At 42.9% G+C, this 12,280-nt stretch overlaps 1 protein-coding gene across 6 annotated transcripts in view; it reads left to right on the top strand.

Moving 5' to 3' along the window:
• The window catches only part of RIC3 (RIC3 acetylcholine receptor chaperone), a 50,525-nt gene that overhangs the window by 31,331 nt on the left and 6,914 nt on the right, over positions 1-12,280 (top strand). For 4 of the 6 annotated variants that reach the window (XM_045557453.1, XM_045557452.1, XM_045557455.1 and 1 more), the window contains one exon: positions 4,476-6,680. In XM_045557453.1, coding sequence (XP_045413409.1) covers positions 4,476-4,915 — 440 coding nt within the window. In that variant the 3' untranslated portion in view covers positions 4,916-6,680. Of the gene's footprint in view, positions 1-4,475; positions 6,681-8,090; positions 9,166-12,280 lie in introns of those variants that run through there. The other 2 variants (XR_006736448.1, XR_006736447.1) reach the window with 2 other exon arrangements.

Below are 12,280 nucleotides of genomic sequence, written 5' to 3'. Positions count from 1 at the left end.
ATTTTTGCTGGGAGTTTTTAGTTCTGAATGGGTATTGCAGTTTTGTGAATATTCTTATTTTTCTGTTTTAGTTGGTTAAAATGGTGGATTACATTGATTTTTGAATGTTAAAACAACTTCACGTTCCTAGGATAAACCCTACTTTGTTATGGTGATATGGCTAGATTCAATTTGCTAAGGATTTTTTTTATGTTTATGAGTGATACTGGTCTGTGATTTTCTTTTCCTGTAATGTCTTTGGTTTTGATTTCAAGATAATGCTGGCCTCATAAAATGTGTTAGGATGTGTTCCTTCTATTTTCTGGAAAAGTTTGTACAGAATTACTGTTATTTCTTCCATAAATGTTAGGTGGAATTCTCAGGTGATACTATTGTGGCCTGGAGGTTTTTTTGTGGAAGACTTCTAACTATAAATTTAATCTCTTTAATAGATATAGTGCTATTCGGGTTATTTCTTCTTGAATGAACTTTAATAATTTGTGGAATTTAATAATTTTGTAATTTTCAAGGAACTTACATATTTCACCCAAATCATCAAACTTACTATTAGTATAAAGTTGTTTATAATGTTCCCTTATTATCCATTTTATGTATGTAAGATTTATCTGTAGGGGTGTGCCCTGCTCTATTCCTGATACTTGCAATCTGTTCTTTCTCTCATTTCTTTTCCTGATCAGACTTGCCAGACGTTTATCAACTTTTTTTTTTTTTTTTTTGGAGACAGGGTCTTGCACTGACTATATCAATAGTAATATCCTGGTTGTGATATTGTAGTATATAGTTTTGCTAGATGTTACCATCAGGAGAAACTGAGTAAAGGGTACATAGGATAATTTCCTTTTTCTCTCTTTCTTTCTTTCTTTTTTTTTTTTTTTTTTTGAGACAGGGTCTGATTCTGGTACCATAGCCAGAGTGCAGTGTCATCATCATAGCTCACTACAACCTCAAATTCCTGGGCTCAAGTGATCCTTGTGCCACAGCCTCCCAAGTAACTGGGACTACAGGCATGCACCACCATGCCTGCCTAAATTTTCTATTTTTTGTAGAGATGGGTTCTCACTTTTGCTCAGGCTAGCCTCAAACTCCTGACCTCAAGCAGTCCTTCTTCCTCGGCCTCCCAAAGTGCTAGGATTACAGGTGTGAGCCACTGCACCTAGCCCAGAATCTTCTTTGTCTTTCACTTTTGACAGTTAGATTGTATGACTTGATGTAGTCTTATTTGGGTTGAATCTGATTGAAGACTTTTGACCTTCCTGTACCTGGATATGTATATCTTTCCCCTAGAATTAGAAAGTATTCCGTTATTATTTCTTTAAGCTTTCTACCCTGTTGTCTGTCTCTTTTTCTTGAACTCCTATACCTCAAAATTTGCTCTTTTGATGCTGTCCCATAAATCCCTTCTTTGTTCCTTTTCATTCTTTTTTCTGATCTGACTGTATATTTTCAAATAATCTGTCTTTGAGTTCACAGGTTCATTCTTCTGCTTTGCTGTCGATGCTCTCTATTGTATTTTTCATTTAATTGATTAATATTTTTAACTCGAGAATTTTTGTTTTTTATATATAATTTCAATCTCTGCTGAATTTCTTGTTTATTGTTTTCCTGATTTCAATGAATTATTTCTCTGTATTTTCTTTACATTTACTGAGCTTCCTTAAAAATGATTGTTTTGAATTCTTTGTCATGAGGTTCATTTGTCTGTTTCTTTAGGGCCTGTTACTGGTGATTTTTGTTCATTTGGTGGCATCATGCTTCCCTGATTGTTGATCTTCATGGCTATGCATTAGAGTCTGCACATTTGAAGAAGCAGGAACTTATAACGGTCTTTGCGGATGGCTTTGTCTGGGAAAGCCATTCACCAGTCAGCCAATCCAGAGAATCTGGGCAGGCCAATTGGTGGGGTCTGCAGGCAGTCTTGCTGCTGGAAGCTTCAGGCAGGCTGGCCTGGTGCTAAGTCCATGGGGTTGGGCCTGAAGCCTGGATCTACTGGGGTGGACTTGTTGATTGTATCCTTGAGGGTAGACCTGGAGCCTTAGGTACACAGGGCTGACTTGGGGCTAGAGTGGGCCTTGAGCCTGAGTCTGCAGAAGCCAAGTAGGCATTAGGATGGTCATGGTGCCTGGGTCCACTGAGACAGGCCTGGAGCCTGAGTCCACAGGGGCTGGCTTTGGTGCTGGGGCAGGCCTGGAGCCTGAGTCTGCATGGGTGGGGCTGAAGGCTAAGTCCATGAGGGCTGGCTTGGGTCCTGGGGCCATGGGTCCCAACCTGGAACCCAGGTTCATAGCGGTGGTCCTGGAGCCTAGAGCTATTAGGTCTGGGCCAACACTGGGGTCTACTAGGATAACGTGGAGACAGGGTTTGCTGGATTGTAGGGGTACTTGGGCCAGTCTGAGGGATGGAGGTCTCAGGGACCAGCTAGCAGGCCTGGAGCCTGTGTCCATGGGTGCTGACATGGTGCCTGAAGCTACTAGGGATGCCAACCTGGTGCTGGGGTAGACCTGGGGCCACAGTTGCTGGCCTGGCACTGGATGGGCCTAGAATCTGTATCTGCAGGGGCCAACCTTGCTGGTGCAGGCATGATGATTAGGGTTTTGGGGTGGGCCTGGAGCCTAATTCTGTGTGGCCTTTCCTCTTAAACTAAAGCAGATAGTCATGAAAATCCAAAGGTAAGCTTTGTTTTTGGTGTGGGGAGAAGACAGGGACATGCCAACTAATGGACTTCTCTTAAGCATTCATTGTTCAGCATCTAACCAGTAAGTGGCTTCCCCAGCCCCCGTCCCTGACCGAGTAGCTTGTGAAGCCCCTGGGTACCTAAGCTCCATTTTACCCAGCGTTCTGTCCACAGTGAGTTAAGCCTCAGAATAAGGACTGCATTGGCAAGATTCTTAATATACTATTGTCAGTGCTGGTGAGGGTGTGAATAAGATGGACAGTTTTTATATCACTGGTAGGATTGAAAATTTATACTGCTCTTCTGGAAAGTAATTTGGCAGAGTATAAAAAAGGCTTTTAAAATGTCCCTTCCTTTTGGTCTAGTTTTCACATTTATAGAAGTCTATCTTAAAGAATTAAGGAAATGGACATGGATTTACATTCAGAGATCTTAACTGCTATATTACTTATAATAGTGGAAAATTGGAAAGAATCTAAATGTCTTATGGAAGAATGGTAAATCATATCAGTTATGTAGCTATATGATGAGATATTTTTCAGCCAACTTTCAAATGCTTAATGACATAGAGAAATGCTCATGATATAATGTTGAATGAGAAAAATCAGGGTACAACATTCAGGTACAATATGGTCCTCCTTTATTTAAAAAAAGGGGGGAATATATGTTTATAGTAATATGTGGAAAAGGCTAGAAGTAAATACAGCAAATTATTATTACCAGTGGTGGGATTGTGGGTGATTTGTGTTTTCTTTTTTAAACCTGTCTGTATTTTTTCAAATTTTCTACCAATGAGTCTGTATGACTTTTATAGTCAGAAAAAAATAGTAAATGTTGTAGAAATGTCTCTGCACACCCTACACTGCACCAAAAAAGACCGCTATTTTTCACAATTTGTAGGCAAAAAATGGTTTATGTTAGGGTTGAATTTGCCAATTATCATAATGTGCAAATGGGTTCTGAATCCTCCAGCTTTTTGCATTGTGTCGTGAGCATGGCCACTGTTGCCAGCACTGGCATGCGAGCTCAGCACGGCCCATCTGCTGCTCAGGCTTGCTTGGCTGACACAGATTTATTTCATTTTGTTTCTTAATTTGGCAACATTTTCTCTTTTCTCATTATCATAGCTAGGATTCAGTACCAGTGTTACTCATTTTGTTTACCAGTTTGTTGTTTTCTTTTGTTCCATTTTGTGAAGATGAAGAAGCCAACAATGGGAATTCTGTCTTCTGAAAAGTGCAATGCTTGTCCTTCGGGATCTTGGGCATGTCTTGCTAAAGTGCTCTCTAGTTCTGACACTTGCAAGCCATTTCAATTGTTTTGATAAATGGAAAGCTTCATGATGTATTTTTCAAAGAGCTTAGCATTCCTTTCCTGTCCTCCCCTCCCCCAAGGAAGATTTGGAAATGGTTCCAAATAGAAATTATAAACATTACCTTGAGCTGTGCTCTCTCCATCTGGTATTTTGTGCATTTTTTAAAACTGAAGGCTCGTGTTATTTGTTTAATCTTCATCAGCACTGCAGAAGCACGTGGTATGAGACTTAACTCTGCCCGAGCACCCTATACTTAAGAAGGGATTTTCCTCTGAATTGGTTTGCATTTCAAAGAGCACTGGGATAGTCGGCCAGATTGCTAAGAATTTGCTCAAGTGAAACTTTATAACTATTGGAATCGTCTTAGAGATTTCTTGAATGGATTTGCTAGGATAGGATGGCTGCTGCCTGAGAATCCTCTTTGAGCCTGACACTCTTTATTTTTTTGAAGAGACATTCTTTTTAAGACTGTGCTACTTTTCTCTCTAGGTTACCCTGAAGAAACTTATCCAATTTATGACCTTTCAGACTGTATCAAACATAGGCAAGAAACCATCCTAGTGGATTACCCTGACCCAAAAGAGCCTTCTGCTGAAGAAATAGCTGAAAGAATGGGAGTGATAGAAGAGGAAGAATCAGACCATTTGGGTTGGCAAAGTCTGCCCACTGACACCAGAGCCCAGGAAGATAATTCTGTTACCTCATGTGACCCAAAGCCAGAAACACGTTCCTGCTGTTTTCATGAAGAAGAGGATCCTGCTGTCTTAGCAGAGAATGCTGGATTTAATGCAGATAGCTATCACGAGCAAGAGGCAACCACCAAAGAAGAGTGGCCCCAAGACTTTAGAGATGAAGGGTTGGGCATCAACGCTGATCAAGTATATACAGGTAGCATGTTGAGGAAGCGTAACCCCCAGGGTTTAGAGTGAAAACAGCCAGTCTGGTGAAGTATCCATTACTCTAGTCCCAAGGTGACCCTTCTCTCCTCAGATTTCCTCCTTGGCCCTGTACCCTGTACTTCTTTGTCTGTGTTCAGATGTCATAGCTATCAGGCTACCACCATGGATATGATGTACCTGTCCTAGTACTCACACACCTGTCACCATGTAAAACATGGACATTAGTGTGAACACATGATAGCTTCGCTCTTTCTCTTCCTGCTTTCCCCCATCAGAGAAGTTGATCCATTGAGTAATTGTGTTTGGTCTGTAGCAATTTCAGATGGGACCACTCAGGACAAAGGTCTGACTCTTCCTGCTAGGTGAACAGATGGTTTACCTGTGAATGAACTCAGCTTACAGATGATGAGGACTAAGTTTGCAAGAGTGAAGATTTCAGATGCCAAGATGCCTTATTCTTTGGGCCTTGAGCAGGTTAGTGGTCCCTGGGGGGAGAAGCGGACATTTTATTTGTGGGGATGATGGGCCCAGAGTAGGTGTCAGACTCTGCTGTCTGAACTAAAGCCCTTCCTCGCAGTGAGGGTCTTCCTAGGGGCACTGATGTGGTCTCTGACATCCTCTTTCTCCAGAGTAGTGAAGATTCCCCTTGACCTGAGAATGAGTCCAGAGGCCTGTTTGGGGACTGTTTTGCTCTGATATTGCCTAGATCTCTAGCTTTCTTTATCCTTGTTCTGCTTAACAAAACTGCCAAACCCAGAAGGACCTTTGCAACTCTGGTTTTCAGTGGCCGGAGGAAGCTTTAGATAGAGACTTCAGTTCCTGCCCTGCAGAGCCAAGAGCTGAAGCTGTTGACACTGCAGGAAGGCCTTCCCAAGGTTGTCCTGCCCCGGGGAGCTCAGAGGGCCAGGGAGCCAGCAGTAGGGGAGGACCTGTGTACTTACGGGAAATTTGTTTTCGCAACCACATGAATTGAAACAGAAATGACAACTGAGCTCGTATACAGTAAGGACATTGCAGAATATGTCTGTTGCAGAGAACCAATATATCAGTGCCCAGAAGAAAAGACCATATGTTCTATATTCAGGTATTTGGGTCTTTTGAGAGAGCTGGAGAAAGTAGTGCACGTAGATTAGGACTGGGAGGATTCTGACCAAACTAAAGGCCTATTCTCCTAAATTGTCATCTGTTGTGCATCTTTTTAAGATGGTACCCATAATTCTTTCTCACATGAAGGGTGTGTGAATTCAGAGTTTACACGTAAGACCTGAGAGTTTGAAGAGAGCATGTTCCCAAAGACATTCCCTGCCATGAAATATTAAAAACTGAAAAATTAAGAAATCATGTAAAGGTAGATAGGCTTTTAGAGTTTCATTGTGTGTGGCATGAATAAGATGCCAGGAAAATAGTTAAAATCATACATATAAGCATACAGACTGCTGTTCAGATCATATTAAGATAATCTGTTAGCTACTGCTATGCACTTGTTAATTGAACTACAGAGAAAAGTCATTGAAGATTGAGTCTATGGAAAGTATATCTCTCTCTGTATAGAACATTTGATTTACATTGTAAAGAATGCAGTTTAAAATGTACTGAAGACAATCTAGATACAATGAACACTAAAGGTTAAAAATAACATAGGTGCTCTTTATTGTTTCCCTACATTGTCTTCTGTGTTATTTCCCTTCATTCACCATGAGGGATTGATTTATGAGGAAAGCCCTGGGTCCCTGGTTCAAATTTCTTTCTTTTCCCTGATTATAGATACTTGTTATAAATACTTGTTTCCATCTTGTGTAGTTGTTCGTTTATTCATTTAGCAGACAGATACTAAGTGCTAGGTACTAGGAACAGAAGGCTCAATTTCTACCCTCAAAAAAACTCACTTAAACATGGGAGCCTGACAGATTAATGAACTGTAAGAGACAGCTCAAGATCATAAATTCTGCTGGCAGAGAAATGTGGGTCATGCTCTGTCCCTGCATATTGTAGCTTTAGAATCTTGGGTCAGCTTCTTAACTGGTCTGAGCCTTGGCTTCCTCAGCTATAAAGTATGGGTAACAAAAGTCCAGGTCTCACAGGGTTGCTGTAAGGATTAAGTGAAATAATAAGTGCATGTGAAGCAGCATTGTTTCTAGCTCATACATGATAACCGCTCATTAAGTGGTAGCTATTTTACTTTTGTTATACAAGGATCTATCCTGTAACTACAGGAGCCTGAAGGAAAGAGATTATTCTTGCCAGAGTACTTCCAAGAAACTTCACAGAGGAGGTAGCCTTGAGGCATGCTAATAACTTCTCTGGCTAGAGAAGCTGGCAGTAAGAGTGGTGATGGAAAAAGCAGTGGGGTGTGAAAGTATATAGATGTTCAAGTATTTTGATGAGGCTGGCATGTAAAGTGTTGCATAACCACTCTTTATTTTGAATGTTAGTCTTTGGAAAAAGTTGACATATGGCAATAGTTCCTGCTAGAAGTACTAAGCCCTCATGATGGCTCTTCCTGCCCTGGCTCTTGATTGGATTGTGTATCAGAAATATCGTTATGTATTTATATATCAGGAATTTCGATATTTCAGTCACTTAGGATTCAGACAGTCCTTTTTGGATTTTCTAAAATTATTTTATCCTTCAGGGATGACAGTTGTACATGTATATACAACCCAGGGTGACCAAAATCATGAACTGGTTTTTGTTGCTATGGGTGCTCTTTCCTCAGAACTAAGGGGCTGTGAACTTGCTCAGTCCCTTGATCTTTGGGCACTGTGGCAGAGCACACACGGACAGCTGGCTTAGGAAACAACTGCATCATCTGGTACGTGCTTGATAAATCAGGGGGATGATCTAGCCAGGAGATCCCCTTTCCAGGTCACACCAGGAGCACAAAGAAGGCATCTCGTTTTAGTTCCATGACTGGTGACGTGTGAGCGCCAGAAGCTGGGCCCAGGGAGATGTGCTGAGGAGCAGAGACGTATTTAGCCTGCAGAAGCAGTGGCCCGTGAGAACCACACGCTCTGCGCCTTCTATGGCTTGGGTGATCAAATAACTTAAGGTCCAAACTTGAACACTTTGGAAAAGGGGAGAATTATGCCGAGATAATAGGCATAAACCGAGACTACCCTGGACATAGGGTCACCCTGTCTATGGCCACTTAACAGATTTCCTTCAGCCTGATGACTAAACAAACAAAACCCTCTTTCCTTTTTAGAATATCCCGCACATGCTATTTCCCACGGAGGCCACAGCAGATAGGCCATGGGGTTCAGGTAAGAAATGCTCTTGGTCACATCAGAACTCTAGATCTGGGGCAGTAAACAACAGACCCTCCTACTTACCACACTCTTAAAGTCCCCTTCAATCTAGACTGTTTGTATTCCAAAGAAAAATTTAGTATTTCAGCTAATTGAGAAAAAACGTGAATGACACATTTATGACTTTGCCTTAACCATTCTAAAATGTTCTTTTTCTCCACTTATTATGCAAATAGGACGAATTTTTCTTTTTTATTAGATCATTCTATAACTTCTCAGAGCACCAGTCTCCTCATTTATGAACTGGGAATAATACCTGCCTTACAGGGGTGTTAGGATTAAGATACTGTTTAAAAAGTGTCTATCCCAGGGTGAAGCACAAGAAGTGTGCTTGGTGACAGTGTCATCCTGTGCTACTGGGCATCACACTTGACACCCTCTAAGGTTACTCTGACTGCCAGGAATGGCCTAGGGCCATTTTACAGTCTCTGGGTGACTTCAGTTGTAACCTCTTCCTTCTGGATTGGACCCTTACCTTTCGTGTCTTCTAGCTACAACTGCAGCCTCCCTTCCTCTTGGCTTCAAATCTGCCACAGGCTGAGAAAAAGATTCTCAAGCATGTTAAAGTCCTGCTTAAGTCAAGGCTAGAGGAATTTTATCTGCCAGTAGATCTTTTCCACCTTTTTCAGCTCTACAGTCCTGTTCTGTTCCTAAAGGCCAGGTCCACCTGGGGACACTTCACCACCTATCCACCCGAGGCTCCTAGGAAATGTAGAAAAACCACTTTTGGGAAAGAGACATGGTTTTGTCCTCTTATGAAAAAAGTACACAGAAGTGTTGAAACAATTCAAGTTTAATTTGTTGAGATATGCCTGTACTTAGACAAACACTAAATTCTACAACATACATAATGTCAACATGGGAAAATACCATTTGTCATTGCACATACCAATAAATAAATACATTTGCTCCAGAATACCAAAGAGTTATTCAAAAAGTCACTTAATAAAAGCACAGTTTTGCAAATTTGTCTAAAACTCCAGATAATTTTGAACAAAAATAAAATGTCTGACCACTTCAAAATAGGAAAAGACAATCTTGTGCAAATAGACATACACATTCTAGGCATTATGAAAAGTGGCTAAATGTGTGTTCCCAGCAAGAGAAACGTCACCCATCCTGACCAAGTCCCCTTTGTCGCCAAATTCAGGATTAAAGAGGCCAGAGTTGGGCTTCCCTTTCTTTCTAAGCCATTCTAAGTTGCCCTCTAGGAAACTCTCTGGATCTCAGCCTCATCTCCAGCTCTGCCTGGACCTTAAGAGGGGAGGGAGAGACAAGAGCACAGAGTGGGGGGGGGTTGTGATGTCTGTCTTAGGAAAGAAAAAAGGCACAGTGAGGAGCTAGAGAAGGTAGTGATGAAAGAAAGGATTAACTTTCATTCACCCGAATCCTACCGCAAGCTTTGACAAACCAACATCTTCATCTTGCAGTCAAGAAAACGGACCTGGAGCTGTTACATGTTTTGTTGAAAAGCACATAGCTACTAAGTGCAGTAGTGCTTTCTGTAAGACCAACTTGCTTTTCACTTGGTTGGAAAATTTAAAAACCAAACCTGTCCCCATACTTCTGTTCTGCCCCTCCCCCCATATCCTGAGATGACAGATAATTGCAAACTCGAGGCATGTAAGGACAGGTGGCCATAAACTCAAACCAGAGCCCATCCGTTGGGCTGCTACAGGCCCACAAGCCAGGGCAGTGTAGAGTCCCAGTTCTGGGCCCTGACTGCAGGACAATCAGGCCCCAGTCACAGTGCACTGTAAGAAAGCAGACTCACTCAGCTATCAGGAAAAGTGTGCTCTTGGGGCCACCTGGCATCCTGAGGTCACACAGGGATGTAACAGCTAGGGCAAGGAATTATAGAGAAGGGAAGCCAGTGTTACAGCAGTAAGGGAACACCCAGCAGCCCATCTGGGAGATGGAATTTGTGCTTGCATAACAGAGCCATGGAGACAGCTCTGCTAGCATCTCCCCTCACTGCAGGCTCCATTGTGAGCAAAGCATGGGCATTTCCTTTGATATCACCCCTCTTGCTTGTTAAATTTAGAACTTTTAGAGATAAATGCCCTGCTATTTTCAGAATGAAGAAAAACTTCTGCTTCCGTTTCGTTGCCCTGCTTGTCACTGAAGGAGGCAGGCACCACAGCTTCTCTCCTAGCCCGGGATTATCACCATCCCTGGCTTCCATCACCTGTCCTCCTCGTGGGTCCGGACCTTACACGTCCTCTCAACTAGTGTCGTGATTTTTAAGGCACATTCACTAGAATATGTTCAAATTCATCCAAAAGCATACATGCAACATACCAATTTCTTCAGGGAATGCAGAGTGGGAAGCGAAAAACTTAACTTTCTTAGATGGTGTCCTCTTGCTCAGAACCCTGGGAGAAAGAGCTGGTCATTTCCCAGGTATACTTCTGTTCCAAAAGCATGAAATGAATGGACAAAATCCACAAGTGATCGTGACTACATCCTTATTCCTTTCCTACGCATCCTTAGAGATATGATCATAAGAAACCTCAGTTGATTATTTGCTGATGGCCCTTTTCCCCAAACACACACACAGACACGCAGACAGATACAGATGGACACAGAGCACCTTGGAGCCAGAAGGAAAGAAAAGCTAGACTTGGAGAAGAGTAGGGGAAGTGAACTTCACCGCTCTGCAGAACTGTTTTGGGGCAGAGGGTGTAGAGTTTTGGGGTGTGGCCCCAGGAGGAGTCAGAGCCAGGAGCAGTTACAGAAAAGCTGCCTAAGACCCCAGCTGTCCAACACCCTTAGGGCCTGCTCATTCCATCTTCAATACACCTGCCCAATCAAGGGCCATCTGGATAGAGTGTGCAACGGGCAATAACTCTTACTGGGGGAGAGGCTGAACTCAGGTGGTCTCCAGGGGCCCTGGCAGCTTTATGAGTTCTTGGGCCCATGGCCAGGGCCAGCAGTCATGAAAAACCAGCATCACCAGGGGTGCAGCCTTAAGAGCAGACCTCATAAGGCTGGGTCTCAAACAGGTAACACAACTGCTCTTGCTTGTCACTCAATGCCCAGCAGAGGTTCTTGCTGCTGAGATTACCCTTCTCTGTACCCAGGCTAGAAAGCTCAGCCCACATTTTCTGACCCTACCAAAATACCCAGCCAACTCCTCCTCCTGTATACTAAAGGAGAAAGACGCCAAGAGTTTCCCATTGTGCTTCTGGTTTTTCTACTCTGCCACCAGGGTCTCCCCTCTCATTAGAATCCAGAATCAGGGTGTTCTACCTTAAAATCATAGACCCAGAGAATTAGCTTGACCAGACTTCAGGGATCATCTAGTTTCCATCATCTCAAATGTCATCATGCTGTTCTCTTCTCAAAGTCACGGAAGGAGGGGCCAAACTAGAGCTATAGAAACAAGGATGGTACCACAGTGTTTCACCAGCCCTGGCATGGAAAATTCCAGTGCCCTGGAAACTAGTGCCTTCGAAATTAGAACCTGTTAATAAAAGCTAGTCACTGGAGGGGCCTCTCAGATGTATGGCTGAGGTGTGGGCTAGAACAGGTATGCCTTGCTTTAAGCATTCAACATAGGAAAACCTAGATTGCAAAAAAATGAGAGCATACTACTTCCACTTAAGTCAAAACAACTCCTTCACCTGTAGAGCTTCACCACCATGTTTACAGTATGACCTTCACTTTTTGAAAAAATTAATTTCTACTTAGCGTTTCCAAGCATATCTACTCTAAAGCAAGGTAAAACCCCTGCTTGCTTTCCACTGATTTCAGCTCTCCATCTGGGCAAGAAGCCTCCGCCAGGGAAAATGACAAATGGGCAAGAGCTTGAGCATAGTTCCCAAGCCTGGAAGGAGGATGGTGCCATCCAAAGAGAAGTGGCAGTGGCAGTGGCGGGAGTGATCAGGCCCAGCCCCAGAACATTCACGCTCGCTCTGTCACACCCAGACAGAGACATGTGCCAAAGCCCTTGCGGAGGGGCCAGGCACGGCCAATCCTGATCAGACTGATGCACAAGAACCCAGACAACTTTCAACAGGGAACTGCCTGATTTCATTCTGGAATGGTTTCCATCTTAAACATCAACGCGGACGTTTCTAAGTCT

The sequence above is a fragment of the Lemur catta genome, chromosome 7 (genome assembly GCF_020740605.2).
Source record: "Lemur catta isolate mLemCat1 chromosome 7, mLemCat1.pri, whole genome shotgun sequence".
In the NCBI taxonomy this organism is placed as follows: domain Eukaryota; kingdom Metazoa; phylum Chordata; class Mammalia; order Primates; family Lemuridae; genus Lemur; species Lemur catta.
The sequence above is the reverse complement of the archived record's forward strand: the minus strand, read 5'-3'. Positions and strand labels throughout refer to the sequence as shown.